This window comes from Ambystoma mexicanum, chromosome 1q (genome assembly GCF_040938575.1).
Source record: "Ambystoma mexicanum isolate Mex_15411 chromosome 1q, UKY_AmexF1_1, whole genome shotgun sequence".
NCBI lineage: Eukaryota > Metazoa > Chordata > Amphibia > Caudata > Ambystomatidae > Ambystoma > Ambystoma mexicanum.
In genome coordinates this window covers 69,928,326-69,950,238 of record NC_090922.1, presented here as the reverse complement: position 1 = coordinate 69,950,238, position 21,913 = coordinate 69,928,326, and the positions used below count along the sequence as shown (strand labels likewise).

At 48.0% G+C, this 21,913-nt stretch overlaps 1 protein-coding gene across 2 annotated transcripts in view; it reads left to right on the top strand.

The window, feature by feature from the left end:
• Positions 1-21,913, top strand: part of CDH1 (cadherin 1) — a 398,557-nt gene that overhangs the window by 340,690 nt on the left and 35,954 nt on the right. For both annotated transcript variants that reach the window (XM_069635549.1, XM_069635548.1), the window contains exon 12: positions 14,827-15,051. In XM_069635549.1, the coding sequence (XP_069491650.1) occupies positions 14,827-15,051 (225 nt within the window). The remainder of the gene's footprint in view (positions 1-14,826; positions 15,052-21,913) is intronic.

The following is a 21,913-nucleotide window of genomic DNA, read 5'->3' as shown; positions in this document are numbered from 1 at the left end:
GGAGTACTGTGACTGCTTTTAATAGAAAGTATATGCAGGCTGTGCTTTGTGGGGTCTGGCAACAATATTTTTACTCCAGCAGGGCTCAGCATACATTTTATTTATTTTTATTTTTTAGATTTATAAAGTGCACGAGCAGCCCAGAGGCATCGAGGCAAAAAGGTTTGCTTACCTCTGCATTAGATGCTGCAAAGGCTTTTTCAAGCGTCTGGAGAGTTTCTATGCACTTCCATGGAGCTTTTATCTTTTTGCCCTTCCTTTTTGGCTGGGATTAAAGCTTTAAATGCTGCTACAACTGCTAAAATCCGTATTCATAACACACACTCCTACTTGTTTGCTTTACCTTGGAGAACACAACATGAATGTCCCTTATCACCCCACCTTTTATATTAGCAATTGAACCATTTTTGTTACATCTGAGACGCAATGCAAATATAATCAAAGGTGTAGTGGTCCAGGAAGTATGTGTATGTGTATGGTGATGGTTTGCCTTTTTTTTTTTCTTCTTCGTTTTTCGGCCCGCTTATTCTATCCCTAACATTTAAAATGGATTCAGAGATTTGTGGATGTTTCCTGAGTTTACGTTTTCCCCATTGCGTGCCTATTGCACTAAACGATTCACCCATAGATCACCTCTCGATTCAAATCCCTTGGTATTCTTTGTGCTGATTTAATTAAGAAAGCATTTGATTTCCATGAAGAGACTATGGTTTCCAATGTATCTGTCATGATGGGATACAATTGAACCAAGCTTTTTTTCATACTGACTTTACCCCATCTGCATTGTGATGGGTCCTGGAAAATCTTCACAGAATCTCAGCCTAAAGTCTCCTCTCAGGTGGCCAGGCCAGGTAGACGCTACCTGATCCTAACCCTGGGGGTGGTATTAGCCAGTTGGATCACCTGGGAGAAAAAGGCCTCCAAGGGGATAGGATGACTGTTAGGAGAGACGCCAGTATTCATCCTCTTCGGAGGGTGATATTTCTAGAATACTGGAAAACCTAATGGCTTGTTGTCAGAGTAAGGCTTCCCTTCCCAAAATCACCCAAATTGTTAGCCGTGAAAACCTGTAGGGTCAACATGGGAATGATATATGTAATGGTCATAGCATCAATACCATTGCTTCTGATAATAATAATGTTCCCTTAGGTTTCAGCTATGAAATGAAGAACCAACCATTCATTCCTCTAAAACCCTCTTCTAAACGGTTATTCTATAAACTGAGTGAATTAAATAAAGTTAAAATTGAAGTTTTGATATAAAAGGAAACCAGAACATTGGCGACTTATGTCCCATAATGCTCTAGGTACTGGGACGAGGAAGAGGGACTCGGCGGTGCAGAACTACAGTGTGCAGAATAGTGATTCTAATGACCCACGCCTGAGGGGGACTTTTAAATATTTAAAGCCCCTTCAGGTGCAGGCCATTAGAAGGAGAAGTAGCCAGCAGCTGTGGGAGCGGCGAAAGCAGGGAGAAGACAGCGCCAGGACTGCCGCTGTATTCACAGTCGATTGCAGTGCTGAGAGCCGCAGGAGTCCAAGAATTGAAGTGCAGAGGTTGTGCAGTGGGAAGCAGTGCGTTGACAAGATATCCCGTGAGGGAGAGAAGCTCTCCTTATGCTGTGCCCTACTCTGGTGGCTGCAAGGAGCAAGACTGGTTCAGATTCTGAAAGATACAGGTTGTGGGAGTGTGACTGAAGCTGTTGGAGACCCGCGACCTGACAAAGTTGTTTTAGCAGCAGTGAGTCGAACTGACACTCAGGAATAGACCAGTGAGTTGGCCTTTGTTAGGTGACCCGGGGCACGCCGTAATAGACCACTGACCGTCGGCAAGCATTTTGAACACCAAACTAATGAAATAAAGCACTTTGGGAATGATACCCATATTGAGAGAAAGCGAGTAGAGAAAGTTTTGCTACCTTCATTGCCCTAGTAAAGAGGGGGAAATAAGATTACAACCAGCATTGCCTTAGCCAAAGAAAGGCAATTATAAATATAAGATAACAATTCCTGGGTGGTCTACAAAGGAGATTACCTGAAAGGGAAGATGGCAACCAGCATTGCCCTATGCCAAAGAAGGGCAATTCTAGATGGAGTGAATTTGTTACACTAAAGAGAATCTTGAATGGGACATTACCAGCAGTTAACTTGTGTGGTAAAAGGAACCCAAAGGTTACAGGAGAGAAACCCTCCTTGTAGAAACCATCAAGGGGAGAGGAGTATAACCTGCATTGCATGTGGCAAATAAACCAGCGGAACAGAAAGGGTCAATTTGTATTGTACCCTTATGGGAGAGGTTGTGATCCTCAATGTTCTCAAAAGCCAGTTAAGTAGGAGACATTCCTTGAAGAGGAGAGTTTTTTTGCTGCTTCTTGATGTTTAGAAGCATGGGGGTAAAGTGGGAGTGAGTGGTTTTAATGGGGAGGAGGTTCATAGACCGAGAAGGCCTACCTTCTGCTGGTGGAGGAAGGAAAGAACCAGAATTAGTCTGCATATTTCCTAGCTTCTGGTGGATCATAAGCCTCCCGAGATGCTGAGTGCGGCAAGGTAGTTTCAGGACTTGAGGGTGACAGCCTTGTAGATTATGTAGCAGGATTGGAAGATGTGCTTGCAGCAGGAGCCAGTGCAATCTGATAAGGGTAGGGGGTCATATGGCCGAATTTGCGGTGTCCTTTGAGTTGTGCTGCAGCATGTAGGATACATCTCGGAGGTGCCAGTATGGTGTGCATAAGGCCTTTTGTTTGGGAGCAGAGTCCTCCCAACTCACAATTTCCTTAAGGGTCCCTGCCCACCCCCCACTTTTTGTCCATCATCTGGATGAAGCCAGAAACTAGCGTATGGAAAGCAAGCCTACAGAGCAAGTTGGGGAAATTGGATAACTGATGAAGTAAAGGCTGAGACAGTGCAGACACGGCAGCACAGCCCAGCATGAGGAGGGTGCAATTTTTCCATGTCACAGAGTGCATTAAAGCGGTTGGGGAGAAAATGTCGGGAGGTGGGCGGGGGGGGTGGGGGTGGGGCTTCTGGGTTAAAAAGGGCAAGTGACGGATAAGAAAGTTCCCAGAAGGGCCAGCACAAAGAAAGTCCTGCATTGGCATGTTATAACTTCACTTGTCTGAAGCATTTAACATGCAACTGTCCATCGCATTGTGACTGCTTTTCTGATTTGGAACACACATGCCAGTGCCAAGGTGGTCATTCCCATCTTCTGCATTCTGATTGGCTATTAGGGAGAAGTAGCAGGACTCGCTACTTGTGTGTCATGGACTAGAACTGGATTAGAAGCTGCTATCCTGAAGCCACCTCTTTGCTGCATTGGCCTCAAACTCAATTGTTAGGGGGGAGCTGGGGATAAATGGGTCTTGGGACAGACGGTACCATGGGAGCTACACCTGTAGCATTTGGCCAGTTTACTTTCTTCTGTGGCCTTCAGATTGTGGGGGCTCCATCTAGAGATGCGTGGCTGTAAATGGCAACCACTACAGCTTCGTTCTCATGGTAGGCAGCCAAACTACATGGGGGCAGTGACTGGGTTGGCTTCTTTTTGGCTGGTGAATAAGGGCCTTATTAAAGGGCAACGAAAGCGGTGGGGCGCATCCCCCTCAGTCCAAGGTGGAGGGGATAACAATGCCACTATCCTCCCCATATTCCTGTGCCAACAATGCCCCTGTTCTGCTGCGAGCCCTCGCATGACTTCCTAATGCAAAGAAGTTGCTGCACATTATTTGACAAACACTTCATTGCATGGTATGATGTGCTGCCTGATATTTGACAACTAGGTTTTGATCTGATTAATTTATTCTGTAATGCTTTGTGTTCACTGTTTCACATAAAGGTTGAGTGTTTACTATAGAACATGTGCAATTTTAAAACTTTCTTTGTGGAATATGATCACGTGCAATAGTCTAAATTGAAATGCATATTGAGAACTTTGAGTGCAACCATGTTTAAGAGGGTAACTCCGTGTTGAGCGTGTTAGAGATCTGTTTGCATGCCAGATCACAGACCCGAGTTTCTTCTGTGAAGTAGATAAACTTGAGTATGTACATTTTGGTTATGGGAACACCTAATGTGCTACAAAACAAATAAACTCATTACGAGTATGATGATAATTTAGCAGGAAATACTGTCATGCTCGCTTACTGTTATGGTCACTCATATCCACAGTAAATCTACCAGATTGCAAGTGCAAAGGGATTGGGGGTTTTGGTTCCCATTCTTGGAGACCCGTAGGACTCAATCGGGGGTGCATAGCATTTACTGTGGGCACTTATTCCACCATTGGTATATCCTTTTTTTTTATTTGGATTTTTACATAATGTGAGGGGAAAATCTCCATCACTTTGCAAGATTTTTTTCTTCAACATGACTCAAGCCTCATAATGGCAGTGTGGTAAAAGTAGTGTTAATTACCTTACTGCCACCTTTTTGCCTTATCACCATATTCAAAAAGAGGCCCAAAGTACCTACACCAGAAAGAGCTAGCTAAAAATCCTAGCCTAACATCAGTATGCTGCTTGTCTAGAGCTCCTCTCTCTACACACCAGGGCTGAAAAAACTGGGCAGTCGCCCCCAGTAAAGGGCATTATTACCCCTGCTATAACGCCGGGTGTCTTGATTCTATTAAAGACAGAGGCAAGCATTATGCTTTAACTCCTTTAATTTCACTCTTCCAGCAGATTGAAATCTCCATATTTATTTAAACACCATTTTGTTTTGAAAGCATAAAACAGAAAACTTCTCCAAAACTTCACATCCCATGAGCCCCAGTGTCTCTGGCAGTCCCATGTCCATATCCTGTCCCTGGGTTCCATGCAGCACTTCCTGCCTGGGTCCTTTCCTCTTCTTAGATGCTTTACCACCGACATCCTGAGAGAAAAAGCAAATGTACTTTAAACTGTAAAACCAACATGCCGCCACTGGCAGCAACCAAACTGCTACTCCATTCCAGAGCTCTTCTCTCAGTCCCCGCTGCCGAAACTCCCTTACAATGCCTTGCTACACTCGCCCTTCGACTCTCAGCTTGCCCTCTGGTCATCCCCTGTACGAGAAGATGTGCATTAGGGAGGGTCATACAACGCAGCGCATCATCAGGAGATGATTATTTCATACAAGACAGGTGCCTACATAATTTACCACCCGAACAAACCGAAACCAAACAACCGTGTCATAAACCTTACCGGCCTACTCGACAAAGACTGAACCTGTTGGGCCGAGTGTTTCTTTGGTGAACAAACAGGCAAAACCCACCAGCAACGGAAATCGAAATGACAAAACACCGGGTCCATCAAACAATAAAAACAACAACCCGAAAGGAAATTCAAACAAGCTACACTGCCGTCTACTCAGTCAGATCCATGGCAAAACACTCAATAGAAATCCATGACCTCCTAAGCGAAGGAGGCAAAGACGTGCTCTTTCTCACAGAAACCTGGTTATCAGACAACTATAAAGCCATCACGAACAAAGCAATACTGGAAAACTACAAATGAATGCACACCAACAGAGAAAACAGAAGAGGAGGAATTGCAATCTTGCACAACTCAACAGACCATCTCAATTCATCACAACCAGCGCAGAAGACTATGAATTCCTCCTCATCAAGATAGAACTCGACGACCAATCCAACATAATATTCCTCCTGATCTACAGACCAACTTCTTACAACCCCAACTTTACAACGAAACTAGCAGATGAGACCGCCATGCTAACATCCCACCATGACAACATAATCATACTGGGAGATTTCAACATATGGTTCAAAAAAGAAAACTAATTCACAGTAAACTCACTCTGCACACTCCTGGAAACTTTGCATTTCAAGCAAATAATAAATGGATCCACACATGGCGCCCGACACCCTTGATACAATTTTATGCAGGGAAGAACTATGCAAATCTGTGCCACCTACACTAATCGTATGGAGCGACCCTTAATACCATTCTACATCACATCCCAAACCTGGCCACTGGCTGGGAAGGAAATACTTACTCCATACCAGCAAGAAAAGAAACGGGGAGAACCTTGACCTAGAGGCCATAACAAACCTCCTACAATCAACTGTCCAAAGCGAAAGAGAACTCACTGAAACGAGCATAGACACAGCAGAAGGCACACAACAATTGGATCACCAAGGCCCTTGACCAATTAGCACCAGCTTAAACATTCAAAGAAACGCCCATAAAACTGGCAGCAAAATGGTTCACAGATGAACTTAAAGAACTTAAAAAAAAAAAAAAAAAAAAAAACAACCGCAAAATGTAAAGGAAACTGAACGAATGAACCCGGCGAGGCAAAATAAAATACCAAAGACGACTCAAACTATACAAATCAACAGTCCTCAAAGCAAAAAAAGTTCTGTTAGGCCACAAGAATAGAATCGGCAAACAATCCACAGAAAGAACTCTTCAAAATCAATGATAAAAACCCTTCTTCCTGCAGGAATTCCATTGCCCGACACAAGCACTTTGTGACAATATCACCATCCACTTAAGAGCAAAAATTGACACAATCCAGGAGACCATCAACCTAGCCCAGGCAAATACAACCATGACTACCAGACCACACAGCGGGCGAAACACAGATTACGGCAAAACTCATCTGCCTAGAACCAGTCACAGAAGAAACCTTCACCACACTGATCAAGGGCACCAACCTTGCAGGTTCCCCTGTCCCCTGGACATCTTAAAAGAAATGCTCAAGCACAGAATGCCAGTGACGCACTTCCGGGACCTAATGAATCTATCACTCAAAAGAGGAATAGTACCATGCTCCTTCAAATCAACATACATCAAACCGCTGATAAAAAGGAATCGGAAAAGCGCAGAAGACCCAAGCAACTACCAATAGCCAACCTGCCCTACCCAGCAAAGATCCTGGAGAACCAGGTGTACAAAATCCTTCTTAAACACATTGAAACAAATTGAATACTCGACTGATCACAAGTTGGCTTCAGGCCAATAAGAGGAACAGAATCAGCACTTCTATCGATATGGGACAACCTGAAAATAAACAGACGGCGATGCCCAGTCGGCCCTCATACTATTGGACATATCGGGGGCTTTTGACACAATCGGCCATGCAACACTAATAAAAAGTTGGAATGCGACCTACAGGAATCCGTTGAGCGACTTACCTCATTCCTACCAAACCAAAAGAACCTACCTACTGCTGTTCACCTCAAACACCAAAAATATATCCTGCGGAGTCCCACAAGAATCCAACCTCTCCCCCCCCACCCCTACTGTTCAACATCTACATGTTCCCACTGATGAAAATTATTCAAACCCATGGACTTACTGCCTACAACTATGCAGATGACGCACAACTGATTGTAAAAACAAACAGAACATAGAGACTAAATTACAGCCTCAACAACTGCCTCACGAACATCTACAACTGGATGACAATGAACCTCAAACTGAATCCGGCAAAAATTGAAATAATGCTCTCACCTGCAGGATTCAAAGGGGAACTCACAACTGGACTGGCCGATCGGCATGGGGATGCAACCAGAGACTACAAATGTAGTAAATAACCTATGAATACTCTTGGACCACAGACTATCACTGGAACTGCAAGTCAACGCAATCGCCAAAAAATGCTTCTTCCTCTCATGACTGCTCAGAGGATTACTTCTGTACCCCCACAGAACCCTCACAATCATATTCCTGATACTCACAAGAATTGACTACGTAAAAAGCCTCTACCTAGGAATGCTGGGAAGATTTAACAAGAAACTCCAAAGAGTGCAAAATGCAGCAGCCAGGCTCCTATTAAGACAAAATGGAAGAGACCACATCACTCCAACACTGCAAATCCTACACTGGTTAGCAGTAACAAAGCCTTGCACAGTCAGGGAAGAGAATTCCTCCAAGACAAGATTAGCCAATATCGCCCAGGAAGTAAACTAAGATCCAGCTGCGACCTACAAATGGAGGCAAAGCACTAAAAGAAAAGGAAATTCGTCGGAACAGCATTCTCACCTGTACTTGCTAACATCTGGAACAACATGCCCAAAGAAATGAGAACCACAGAAGACTACATTGCCTTCAGGAAACCTGCTAAAAACCTGGCTATTCAGCAAACCATGACAACCTCGAAGAGACACCGGCAACAACACCACTGCAGACAAACCACTAGCGAGGAGACGGGATGGGCCAAAAAGAACCACAAACAAGATCCTGGCAAGATACCATCAAGCAGCAACCAAAGGGCCGCACCAGAGGCTAAAAAATGAATTTTTACTAACCCTTTTCGCTTCCAGTTCCTCCTACATAACTGACGCCACAACACCAAATCTTGGACTAGCCACACTCCACATAAACCGAGAACCATTACTATGCACACAGCTAGAGTTGAACCACCCACATAGTCCAAAAACCCATCAACAATCCAAATACACACCAAGATGCTGGATTATCTTACAGCTATGACCACCTGTGACTCTGAATCCCTAATGGGCACTACCTAACCGTTGCACACCACCATCCCCTCATAATCCACACAACACACTAACACCAACCCAAAACACTACCCCACACACCCACCAGAGGTACCCACCCATAAGGTTATAATGCACGGGCCTTTCACAATACGATCACATGCAAAACACCCAGGCACCAGTTCCTCCTGGTTCTGAATCTATCCACCCATCCTATCCCCACAAATCCCCCACACCCTTCTCTTGCAGAGCCACGAGAGTGCCTGCAGACTGCCTCTGGGTGGTAGCAGTGCGCGGTACAAATCAACATAACATAAGTCAAATCTAATGCATTGTCGCTGAGCAGGATAATGTTTGCCTGCGTGTCTTTAATAGAATCCAGACTCCCTGTGCAATAGCAGGGGTTATCTTCATTCTATATTGAGACCAGAGGTGAGCATTATGCTTCTTCAAAGCTATGTACTACAGCTGCTGCTTCACTCGCTATCGGCTTAAAATAGAATGTTCTGAACGCACAGTCGCTAGCCCAGTCTGCCTCTTTCAAAATGTCTTGCAGACTCACTCTGGCACCCAAAGACTTGGACGCCATTGCTCCACTAACTGTATGAGCTCCAAACTGAGTCACGTCTATTCCCGCCAGGGACATGACTTCACGCACCCATTGTGCTATAGTAGCTGCTGCTACTGCCTTGAACTGTTTCTTGCGCATGATGAGCAACTGCAACACCCCTGCTGGTTTCACCTGCTTGTCCTCATATTCCTTGACACATTCTGATACACATAACTTAGTTTGGTCATGAAAATAGGGATACGAAATAACCATCGAAAGGCTCTTGGTCCTTTTAGTCCTGCATAAGGCCACCCCCTCCAGACCGAAGTCTTTGTCCACCTCGAGCACCTTTACATCAGACGCCCTTCTACAGGATACGATACAAGACACAGTAACATTGCTATTTTCCCTGAAAGCTGGTGGGCTGATAGATCCCTGTTACGTGGCCAGATTGTAAATAATCACAAGACTGTTAACATCCCACAGTAGTGCATACTTGGGAACGGGTGGTATACACACACTTCAGCAATCGCACTACTTCTAAGTGTTCCACTATAGGAGCTCCACCCAACGGATCGTGACTCGTCGAGATTGCTGACCTACAGACCCTTATAGTCTGAAAGGCCTTCCAGTCTCTTGCTAGGGTTGCCAGAAAATTGAGAACCTGAACTAAAGGGGCTGAAACGGGATGAAAATCGCAATGGCTTCAGCATAGGCTCCATCTCCCCCACGCAGCTTCATAACTCTTGAGCATAGAGTGGGCCCAGGATTGCTTGAACAGTTCTGCAGCCGCTTTTGAAATCCCTGCCAGGCTTCATCTGCTTCCGACACTCTGCCCACCAGCAGGAGAATCTGCCCCATTCTCGTCAGAGGATGATGGGTTCCGGACGGGTCTGAAAGGAGATCCTCTCAGAGGAAGCACTTGCAGGAAATCCAACAAATGTTTCATCAGAACTGGAAACCAGGCTTGCAACTTCCAGTTCGGGGCTACTATCTCTCTCCGGATCTTTGCTAGAACTCTTGCCAAAATCATGAAGGGGGGGAAAAGCGTACTGCACTGAGCCCGACCACGCTTTAAGAAAAGTGTCTGCCCCCTATGCTTCTGGGTCGAGTCTCCAGCTGAAAAACTTGTGTGATTGTTTGTTCTATCTGGACACGAATAAATTGCTGTCCAGAGGACCCCAAAGGGCTTCGACTTAGGCGAACACTCCCCTGTGCAGCATACAATCGCTTGGAATCGTGCCCGTAGCAGGAGTTCCAGTCTGCTACCACATTCTGTACACCCGGGAGATACTCTGCTGTTATGGAGATCTTCCCATGCAGGCAATAATGCCAGAAGTTCTTTGCGAGTTCCACCAGCATCTGTGAACCCCTGAGGTGCCCCTGAGGTGATTTATGTATTGGACTGCCGAAATGTTGTCCATCTTGAGCAGTATATAACACTCCGCCTTCTCCTTGGTGAAGGCCTTTTCAGAAAATATCCTGCGAGCAGTTCTCCGCAATTGAAGTGAAGGAATAGTTCTTCCTGAGACCATCTGCCGCCTGTCTCCAGGTGACCCTACCTGGGCCCCCTCCACCCACCCCCCCCCCCCAGTCTTTGCTTGCGTCTGAGCCGGAAATCGCAAACCCATTCCAGGCTTCCATGTTCTGAAGCCACCAATCCAGTTCTAAATTCCCTTCCTGATCTAGGGGTACTAACTGGTGGCACCCCAGCTTTTCTCGTAGGTGGCAGATTTTGGGTCTCTTAAGGGCTCTGTAATGTAGAGTGGCCGGGAAGATGGCTTGGATGGTTGCCGCCAACAAACTGACAATCTCTTCCAGCGAACGGAGGGAGATAATGGGCTTCGCTAGCAGTTGGACTAACCACTGCCGCTGGTCGATAAGCACACACTCTTTGTCGGCTAGTAAGAGGATATCGTCTAGGTAAATAATCATGCAAATGTCCCTTTCTCTCATGGCCACTGGTGTCATGACCTTTGTGAAGGCCCAGGGCGCTGAGGCTAGGACGATTGGGAGACATCTGAACTGCCATATCTGTTCACCCCATAGGAAGCAGAGATATTTGTGGTGTTCCTTGGCAATCCGAATCGTCGGGCATCTTTGAGATCCATCTTCATCAACCAATCCCCCTTTCAGAGAATGTCTCTGAGGTGGTGGTCTCCCTCCATTTTGAAGTGTCTGTAGACCAGCCACCAATTGAGCTCTTTCAGGTTGATGACTGGTCTCGCTTTCTCTTTCCTGTGAACCAGGAACATGTTGCTCACAAATACGCTCTCTGATAAGATGCTCCGTTCTATTGTGCCCTTGCTCGCTCGCTGCTGCAGCACTTTCTGTGTTAGGTCGCCCTCTTCACGCCCCTGTGCAAAACCCTGCAGCCTTCTTAGCTGTACAAGCCTATCTACAAATCCAAGGCAAAACCCTGCTACTGTCTTCAGTAGCCACGCATCGCTTGAAAGCATTCCCCAATTTCACCCGCACCCCTCACCTTACTGGGCTCCTTGATGACGATAATATCCTTGTCCTCTGCGTCCACGGTTTCCGCTGCCTCGTGCTGGAAAAAAGGTGTCTTGTTGCCGGGCTTCCCAGTAAACTCCTATTTTTTTCCGGGGGTGTATGTGCCCACAAATCTCCCCATCTCTTTCGCAAAGGCCTCTCCAAATAGAAAAACCTTGAGCGGCCTTGACTGCCTCGTAGGAAGCCAGGTCCCCCCCAGATTCGAGTCTCTTTAGCAGTAGATTTCTCTTTCTCTCAGACCAAAGGGCGCTGTTTGCATTCCCAAGGAGGCACACCGCTCTCGGAGCCCAGTTGGCCAAGGTATAAGGGTCTATGGGCTCCCTTGTATTTTTGGCCCTTTCCGCCAGGTCCATGAGCTTAGCAATGGGGCCTGTCATGTCCAAAACCTCCTGGCATCCTTTCCAGGCTCTGTCCATGTCCTTCCGCTCTTGAGGCCTTGGATATGAAGGTGATAATTTTTGGATCCAACTCTGCCATCTCTGCCATCTTCCCTGGTGCAATCTTGAGCACATCCGCAGTCTCACCTCCTTCTCTGTGGGCTTGCGGAGCCTTTGAGTCATGTATGTGACCACTCTCGGCAGGGCAGCCAATTAATTGATTGTGGGTGTATAATCCACTCTGGGTCGAACATGTCTGTTACTTCCTCTTTGTGGTCCTTCAAATACTTCGTTTTGCATTTCCTTTGACCTTTTCCTGGCACTTGGGAGGATTTTGAGTCTGAATCTACTGAGTGTGAAGCAGAGTTGTCGTCTCCTATGTTTGTGCCCCTGGGGAAGGCGGTAGGAGGCTCGGCACAGTCGACCAGGTGCACCCCTTGAGATACTGTGTTGACTAGCGAGTCACCTAAAACTCTTTTAGAACTAAGAGCAAGTTCTGAGTCCTCCCCTGATAACACCTGGTCTTGGCTCCCTGTGCTCCCTTCTTCTGACTCCTTGGTAAGTAGTTGGTCCGCAAGTGACTGTGTGCCGGAACTAAGCAGGCTAAATGGCACGTCCTCTGGAGGGGTGAGGGGGGGTGGGGTTTGCGGCATTGCGGGGGTCTGGATGAAACTGCACCTCAAAACAATCTCTGCCGACTGTGTTTATATATTGATCTTGGTGCTTGTTTTCTCCCACTGGAGTATTGAGGGTCTTTCCAGCTGCTTTGCTGCTGCCCCAAGTGGTAGGCTGTGGAGAGCTCTTCCCTGACGTTACTTGAAGGTTACCTTTTGTCGAGCTCAGCCAGTGAGGCTGAGAAATGCTCAGCTTCATAACTCTATTGAGACTCCCGGTTCACTGGAGTCTGTGACAGGGGTATACTGGCCTATAGGGCACTCTGGAGATTTCCCGGTAGACCTCTGCACCCTGGGCCTCTTGTGTGGTATTTACACATTTTCTCATAGGAAAAGAGCTGGGCTTGCTAAAGATGTGTAATTTGGGGCCACTTTGAAAATTATTTCCAGGGCCTCTTTTGGTTCCCAATCCACCCCTGGTCCGTGGTGCCCACTTTAACCAGTAAATTGGGGGGAAAATAGGAAATAGTGTGCGCGCTGGCACTGTAGATTTTCTCCGTGTCTGAAGTGAAAAAGAACACTGCTCGTGTTGTCGGAACGTTGCATTGAGTATTGCCGGTAAATCCCTCTCCCGCAAGGAAAGCACCTTACAGTGCCACTGCGTGCCAGAGGCGTTTCTCCGCCCCTCCCCCGGCATTCACGATCGGCATGAAGCTAATGATGTGCTTTGCTCGTCTTCGGAATCTGGGGGAGCAAGACTACTTTGTGGAGCGCATCCGGGTGCCCTTGCGAGAGATGGTTGCACACAGTCTGGCTGCGTTCTGCATATAAGAAATGAGATACTGATGCGTGATCCATGAAGGAATTTGCTGCACTCATGCGCTGTGTAAATTGCACCGCTGTGAGTCCGCAGTAATGTAAACGAACACCACGTAATCTCAGAAACTGTTTACACCTAGATAATAAAAGCCAGTTATTTATCTTGCAATATCAGTGTTCCTTAATAACACCATATGCGTTGACCATATGGTGTGATGCGTAGATCTAAATAATCTGCTACTTATCGCATGGAAGAGCAGAAAAAGAAGAGGAAAGGACCTGGGCAGGAGGTGATGCATGGAGCCCAGGATATGGACATGGGGGACTTCCTGAGACACTGGGGCTAATGAGATGTGAAGTTTTGGAGAGGTTTTCTGTTTTAGTTGCTCACCTCCGGTCTTGACATAGAATGATTAGTCTGGCGCAGTGGTCAAAGTGTACGAAAATAAATAGTGGAACTATGTTCCCTGCTGGCTTGACACCACTCCCCACACCCCCTCCCACGCGCCATACAAACTCACAACCAAATGCGGCTGCTGTTTAAGGGAACGTGTAGTGCAATGCAAGTTTGAACTTCATCCTACACTTATATTTTAAAACGAAACCATTCCAGAGCGGTTTCTTTTTAAAATAAAAGTATAGGAACAGTAGAACTTAATTTTAAAAAAAAGTAGAGGAGCACTGCTCCAGCCTACTTCGACCACTGGTCTGTAGAGGTCATTTCATAGCTAAATTGGAAACCGTGAAGCCCAAGTATCCTGGCACACATTCTGGCTTTGTCGCTGGAGGATATGACGACACTGGGCAGATGGTGTTATCTCGCTGTCCTGTATAGTACTGTGCTTTCTTCAGTGAAAGGGTTTGCCTTCTCACATTATGGTGGCATTGTGCAGCGTGTTCCCTGATCGTTTTTATTAATGCCATGTCAGGAGCGAGCTGGACAAGTTCACACCTCTGGTTAGCTTTTCTTTTTTAAACGTTTTCTTTAAAATTATTAATGTTCCTTACAGAACGAATATTCATCGGTTAGTCAATGTCACAGTAAATACAAGCAGTTGACTTTATTGCACAGTTTATTCTGCCATGTGTATTTAAATCTTTGCGATTCAGTGGTAGAACCCAGATGAGATGTCTTTTAGTCTCAAATCAGTTAGGATTCTGATACATTAAGACTTCCATTTATGATGGAGAAAATAAAAGCTTCCTTTATACTTGCACATATGAATACACAATCCTCAATTTACTTGTTAATCTTCCAATATGAACTTGAATGTTAAGGGTGCAGAGTTGCATTTTCGGGGGCAGTGACTACGGGACAGACGTGATACTCATTTGATCAGCTGCCGTCTATTGAAATGCTGAGCCTGCCTTTACTGTATTGGTTGCATTAACCACTGAGCCACTTGGCTTAAAATTACAGCGGTACCTTTTACCTATGAATGCTTTGTTTACATGTGTGAATTACTAATGGGATGTTAACAGCCTTTTATATTTTCGTTTGCTTCTCCAGGTACACCAGTGCAGACAGGAACTGGCACTCTACTTCTTCGTCTCCTAGATGTAAACGATAATGGCCCGGAGCCCATACCTCGAGAATTTTCAATTTGCATTCAGGACCCATTGCCCCAAAGTTTGAAAATCGTTGATCCCGATCTGGAACCAAACACTTTTCCTTACACGGTTGAGCTCAGCCCTGAATGTCAACTGAACTGGACAGCAGAAGTGTCTGACAAGCGTAAGTAGTTGAAGCATTGCTTCGCTTGGCACTGTAGCCCTCCTTGCATGCATGCGCTTTCCTACAGCCTTAATGAATCTGAAAGCTAGCCGCCTTTTTACCTGATGATGATAGTGTTCAGTTTATTACTTGTTAAGCCTGCAATATCTTAAGCTGGGGGCCATGACTGCATTTCTGTATACGTAATACATAGAAGACCCATGTTATCCTCCTTTCCATATCTGATCAGGTATTTTTGAGCCCTGTAGATGGAACTGCTAGCGGCCACTGTGGGCATCCCGAGCGAGTGGGGGTTATGTTAATTACCTTTTCTTAGGCGGTTATGGCTGATTTGGTCCCCTCCTTCTCTATTGATACTCGAGCCGTTTCTCTGTGCTTGTGCACTCGTTATTGGTTACGCTTGTTGTAGCTCACCAGCTATTGGTTGAAAGTAAGACCAATGGAAGAGGGACACGTCATCCAAAAGAGACAAATAAAATGGCCATTATGTACATGCCTGGTCAAACCAGGCCAAAGGAATATAAACTTTGCAGAAATTGTTTTTGGATTACTAAAGTAACCCTTTCTCTTAGATGTTTTGATTCAGTCATGCATTTGTAATTCCTGTTGAATCGTATAGCATTGGCAGATCGTTGCATGTTGCCACAGTTACTAAAGTTACCAAGAGTAAAGTGTCCTGAAACAGCCAACTGCTTGCTGATGGTTCTTGGGGTAGTGTTAATGGATAATGCCAGAGACTAGGACCAACTGCTGATAATACTGTGCCTATTTTCGAAAGCCACCTGAATGATGTGGGCCAACGGTGAATAGGTGTGCCTGTATTTAAGTAATGTGATATGGCATTTGTGTAGTGCCTATTGCCTCAAAGCACTGCAGGTGAACGACCTGGAGGACTGAGGTGTGAGAGATTAGTCAGTGGAGTTCTAAATGCATGTGTGCATTTAGCCCATACAACAGTAGATAAGGGTGACTAAGTCTGTGCTAGGGGCCAAAGTAGAACTGTCTTGTGGTTTGGTGCTTTGAAGGCTTTCTGCAGAGTGTGCAAATCAAGGAGACTGTGTCCAGCTGGACTAAATTTTTATCGGTGGAGGGCTTGGCTGGATTCAAGTGGCAGAGGTGATGTGTGATATGAGATCGAGTAGCAGGTGATTGCAAATGTTTGTGGGTGGTCGTACCTTTGAGATGGGTACGGCTATATTTCATTGAGATGGAGTGTGATACGTACCCGAGAGTCATGTCTGATTACTTGTCTCGTTGATGGATTGCCAGCCCTGCTGTGCGTGTTCTTGGAATTAATTCTGTGCGTACTTGGCACTTTCTTGGAGTCTCCTCCTGTGACTCATCGATGCCCCTGCCAACCTGTCTGGGGGCGAAGTTCACCTGAAAAGCAAATTAGGTCAGTCAAGACGCAGGTGCGAAGAGCCAGGTCTTGAGTGCCTTCCGGAAGTGAGGTGATCCTCAATGCAGCAGAGTCGAAGACGGATGGAGTTTAAATTGTGGGTGCTTGGATGGAGAAGGAGGATCCACCTATATTGGTTTTTTTTAGTTTAAGGGATGACAGAGAGGCGAGCTGTGCCTGATCTCATGTTTCTTTTGGTTCCATATGGGTATGCTTGCCTGTTTGGTGCAGAGCATGATTGATGATGCACATAGCTATGAAGGTGGACCTTTGCCCGACAGGGAGCCAGTGCAGGACACAGCGGGTATAATGTGCTCTCTTGGGACTAGGGCCAGGAGCAGCCTGAATGCAGTGATTTGGACTTGTTGGAGTTTTTGGAGTTGAGATGCAGGGTCGCCCTCGAATATCTGTGACCAAAACTGTCTAACCCTAGGGGGCACACCCATGCCATGTGTAGAAAGTCTACAGGTGATGTGGCGCAGCGCGGACAGCTATCAGGGCTGTCGGGGAAAGAATTTATGTAACATTGCTGGGGTGTAGTAGCATTGATGTAGGCATTTAAAGTGGATCAGCTTGTATCTGGCATGACGAGCCACCCTTCTCATTTCTCCACAGCAATAGCCCCACTTCGAGGGGATTGGGCCCTCCGACGTATTCCATATCTATGACAGTAATCACCACAGCTGTGCTGCTTCGGAAAATCTTTCTGCGTCCTGCGTCAATGACATCGATACGCTGTCCTCGAGGGCCTCCGTCGAGCCGACGTCATTTGATGTTATAAGTAAGATGCACGACGCCCGTAGCCTCAGTTCTGTTTTTTTCCGCGAATGTGTTCGCTTCAGAGATCTCTGCGCGCCTCGATTCTACTGAATCCTGTTCTTTCGGTTCTTCGAACCTGTTTCTTCATTTGTATGTCGTCTTTGGCTTCTTCCACCCCGCGGTCCGGATTTAAGAAGTGTGGGGGGTGCTTGTCCAAGATGTCGCTAACGGATACGCATGACGCTTGCCTCTGGCGCCTTGGGGAGGACCATGATACGGACGACTGTGTCGAATGCCAATCGCTCACATCGAAGGCCTTGCTGGAGTGTAAGAAGAAGCTGTCGGTTGGTAAGGTGGCCAAGCCCCGGAAGTCGCGTTCCACTGGTCTTTTGACAGATGGTTTGAGGGGCGACTCTCTGCATCGTCGCTGTGAATCCGGGGGTTGTCTGTCTGGGAGTCGGTCCCGCCATTCCTCTGCCTCTTCGAGGCACTCCAGGAAGCGCCGTCGGCAGGTTGCTTGTCCAAACAAGCATTCCACTCCTGAGGAATGGGATTCCTTCCGAAAGGAGATGTTGGTGATTTTCCAGTCGCAGGGCTCCGGTCCATCTGCGCCATCTGAGGACGCCGGCCATGGCTGTACTAGAGACACCGCTCGTCCGCCTTCGGGAACGAGCAGTCCTCGCAACCACCGGGCGCCTTCGAGGTCCCGGTCAGACAAGGATGGTCGCTCTAGGCATGCCCGTTCCAGGTCTCGGTCCTCGACGCCCTCGAGACCGCGAGATCCTGTGATGTCTTCAAAGAAGACATCGACGCCTGCGCCGCCGAGGTCGTCGACACTCTCTTGAGGCTCCGCCTCCGAGGAAGTCATCGATGCCATCGGCGCCCAGGCTGTCGAGACACACACTCGGGGCTCCGCCCCCGAGGCCTGCGTCGACGCCATCGAAGCTGTCGGCGCCGCGCTCGACGCCGATTCCATCAACGCCTTTCGAGGCGGCGTTGTCGGGGATGCCTCGTGGTACGGGGGAACCCCCAGAAAGGCTCTTGCTAAGGCAAAACATGTCTTTGTTCCTTTTCCTTTACCCTCCTTCCAGCCTCTGGATTATATTTCTGAGGTGGATGAGGGGTTTGAGGAAGGTGAGGTTCCTGATGACCTCCTTTCTGGTCATAGCCAACTTGAGGACCTGCGTCAGTCGTTGCACGATGCCAGTGGTCTAGACACCTCTCCGGAGGTGGAGTTTGGTAGGCCTGAGCCTGGCACGCATGCTGCGTCCTCTTACCGGTGCCTGATGTCGAGGGTCACGGATTACCTGGGGTGGTCGGCCCCCCCTGGGGATTTTCAGCAGGATGACCTGACTGATCTCCTCGATCAAGGTCCACCAACTGACCTGGTGCTTGCAGAGAAGGGTGGCTGCGGCTTGGACTTCTCTGGAAAGTCTCCCGGCAGTGAGTAAGTCCTTGCCGAAGAAATATCGCCCAGCCAGTGGCGACCCCTGCTGCTTGGCCACGCACCCTACTCCGGAGAGTTTGGTGGTGCAGGTGGCTACGGCCCCAGCAAAGCAGGCGTCATATCTTACCATCCCTCCTGATGGGGACAACAAACGTTTTGACGGCTGGGCGAAGTAGGTATTTTCTTCTGGGGGTATGGCGCTTCAGACGGCCAACTCCGTTTGTGCCTTGTCTCGTTTCACACACACACTCTGTGGAACTATTTCCTTAGCGGCTGATCATATTCCCGAAGGGGAGGAACGAGATGGTTTCCTTGCTATTGTGCAGGATGGCAAGGATGCCATGTGTGAATCCGCTAGTCGGGTCTGGACATGGTTGATTGCGTCAGCTGGTCCATGGCGGCGAGCACCGTAATACGCAGGTTTGCGTGGTTGCGGAAGTCAACATGCCCTTTGATGGTGAACATCTTTTTGGCAGCAAGGCTGACGAGAGTCTTAAGAGGTTGCAGACCTCCAAAGCTGCAGCGAAGTCGTTGGGTGCTGCAATTCGCCAACCTTTGCCTTTTCGTCCTAGGGGACAGCAATGGAGGGGAGGTTCCTTTCGATATTACTCGTCCTTCAGTAAATCGAGAGGAGCTGCTAGTCAAAGGGGCAACCGTAGGAGTGCCAGAGGTGGAAAACAAGGTACTCGAGGTGCCAAAGCCGCTCGGGCAGTTGCCTCTTTGCCCTCAGGCACTGCCGCAGCTGCTTCAGCTCAGTCATGAGGCCCATGCTTCTCCGGTTGGGGGAAGGCTGGCGCAGCATCTTGTAGAATGGCATGCCATTACTTCAGATGTGTGGGTTCTGGAGATCATTGCCCACGGCTACTGTCTTCCTTTCTGGCAGAGGCCTCACGACAATCAAAGAGATTCCCTGGTGGAAGAGTCCGGATCCGCTCCTTGCGCAGGAAATTCAATCCCTGCAGGAGAAAGGCACCATAGAACTGGTGTCTGTAGCGGAGAGGAACAAGGGATGGTATTCCCCTTATTTTTTGATTTCGAAGAAAGACTGGGGATTGAGACCCATCATGGACTTGCGCGGGTTGACCAAGCTCCTCACGAAGGACAAGTTCAAGATGGTTACTCTTTCTCAAGTACTCCAGGCCCTTCAACATCAGGACTGGTTGGTGTCTCTCGACCTCAAGGATGCTTATTTTCATGTGCCGATCCATCCCAAGCACAAGAAGTACCTGAGGTTCGGGGTTGGTGACTCGCACTTTCAGTTTCAGGTCCTGCCGTTCGGATTGACCTCCGCCCTGAGGGTTTTCACCAAGCTCATGGTGGTGGTGGCAGTGTATCTCAGGAAAGGGGGGGGATTCACGTCTACCCCTACCTGGACGATTGGTTGATCAGGGCGCGCTCTCCTGAGCAAGTCCTGAATCATCTGTCCGTCACCTGCCACTCCCTTCACAAGCTGGGCTTCTCCCTCAACTTAAAGAAGTCCCACTTGACGCCAACACAGAGAGCTCCAGTACATCGGAGCGGTGCTCGACAGGTCCCTGGGGCTGTTTTCCTCCCCAGGTGAGGGCTCCACACATTCAGCAGATGGTGCACAAGTTTCAGCATGCCCAGAGTCTCCCAGCGTTCGAGTTCTTGAGGTTTCTCGGCCTCATGGCATCCTGCATTCTTCTGGTGCCAGAGGCCAGGTTGCGGATGAGATCTTTGCAATGGGCTCTCAAGCTCCAGTGGTCAGAGTCCTCCGGCAGGTTGTCGGACCCCGCTCAGGTGCCGGCCTTGGTCGCCCAGGACCTTCTGTGGTGGGCCGTTGAAGGCAATTTGATGAGGGGGGGCTCTGTTTTGGCTACCCTGGCCAGAGGTGACGATCACGACGGACGCGTCCCTCACGGGATGGGGAGCTCATGCCAACGAGCTGACAGTCAGCGGTCATTGGTCTCCGTCGGAGTCCAGACTCCATATCAATCTGTTGGAGCTGAGGGCCGTCAGGCTTGCCCTGAAGGCTTTTCTGCCAACTGTGCGAGAAAGGAATGTCCTGATTCTGACGGACAACACAGTGGCCATGCACTACCTCAACATAAAGGGGGGTGGGGGGGGCAGGGTAACTTCCTCTGTGCAGGGAGGCGATGCAACTCTGGTTCTGGGCCATCCAGCAGGAAATTTCGATCTCGGCAGTTCATCTGGCCGGAGACCAAAACGAGACGGCGGACGCTCTGAGCAGGCAGAGCGCAATCTCTCACGAGTGGGAGTTGTCTCAGGAGATTCTCCTGGAGATCTTCGCCCTTTGGGGGACCCCTCAAGTGGATCTCTTCGCCTCCAGTGTCAACCGGAAGTGCAAAAGGATCTGCTTGCGGGAATTTCCTCCAAGAGGAGCCTTAGGAGACGCGTTCGTAGTGGAGTGGTCCTTCCCACTGATGTACGCATTTCCTCCAGTCCCTGTCATATGGCAAGTGTTGCGGCGGTTACGGAGGTTCAGTTCCCGGATGATGCTCATTGCTCCGGCATGGGCCCGGAGGACGTGGTACCCGGACCTTCTCGACTTCTCCATCTGCCCTCCACGTCGTCTTCCCTACCGAGACTATCTGCTCTCGCGGGAGGGGGGGGGTCAGGTTCTCCATCCAGAGATCAGATCCCTCAACCTTCACGCTTGGCTTCTGAAAGGTTGAGGTATAAGGATTGGGACCTCCCTGAAGACGTGTTGGAGGTGTTGCTCTCAGCCAGACAGCCGGCAACAAAGTCTCTGTACCGTTGGCGTAAATTCTGCGACTGGTGCAGAGTTAAGAATGTGGATCCTTTTGAATGCGACATTCCCATGGTTCTGTCTTTTTTGCTTTCTTTGTCCCACAGGGGCTTGCAAGTGGGTACCATTAAAGGTTACCTGGCGGCGCTGTCCATATTTAAGTGCTCGTCTGAAGAATGTTACTTTCTCAGTTTCTGAAAGGGCTCACTAATGTGTTCCCTCCGTCACCTTTCCAGCGACCTGGTTGGAATTTGAACCTTGTTCTCAAGTTTCTAATGGGTGCTCCATTTGAGCCTTTACATTCTTATCCTTTGAGACTGTTAACCCTTAAAACTGTATTTTTAGTTTCGGTCACTTCCGCTCGCAGAGTGAGTTAGTTACAGGCACTTTCAGTTAAGCCACCCTTCACTGTGTTTCATAAGGACAGGGTTGTCCTTCCAGTTCGTCCTTCCTTCTGAAGGTGGTGTCGGAATTTCATTTAAGCCAGAAGGTTATTCTTCTGGCGTTTTATCCTCCACCGCATCCT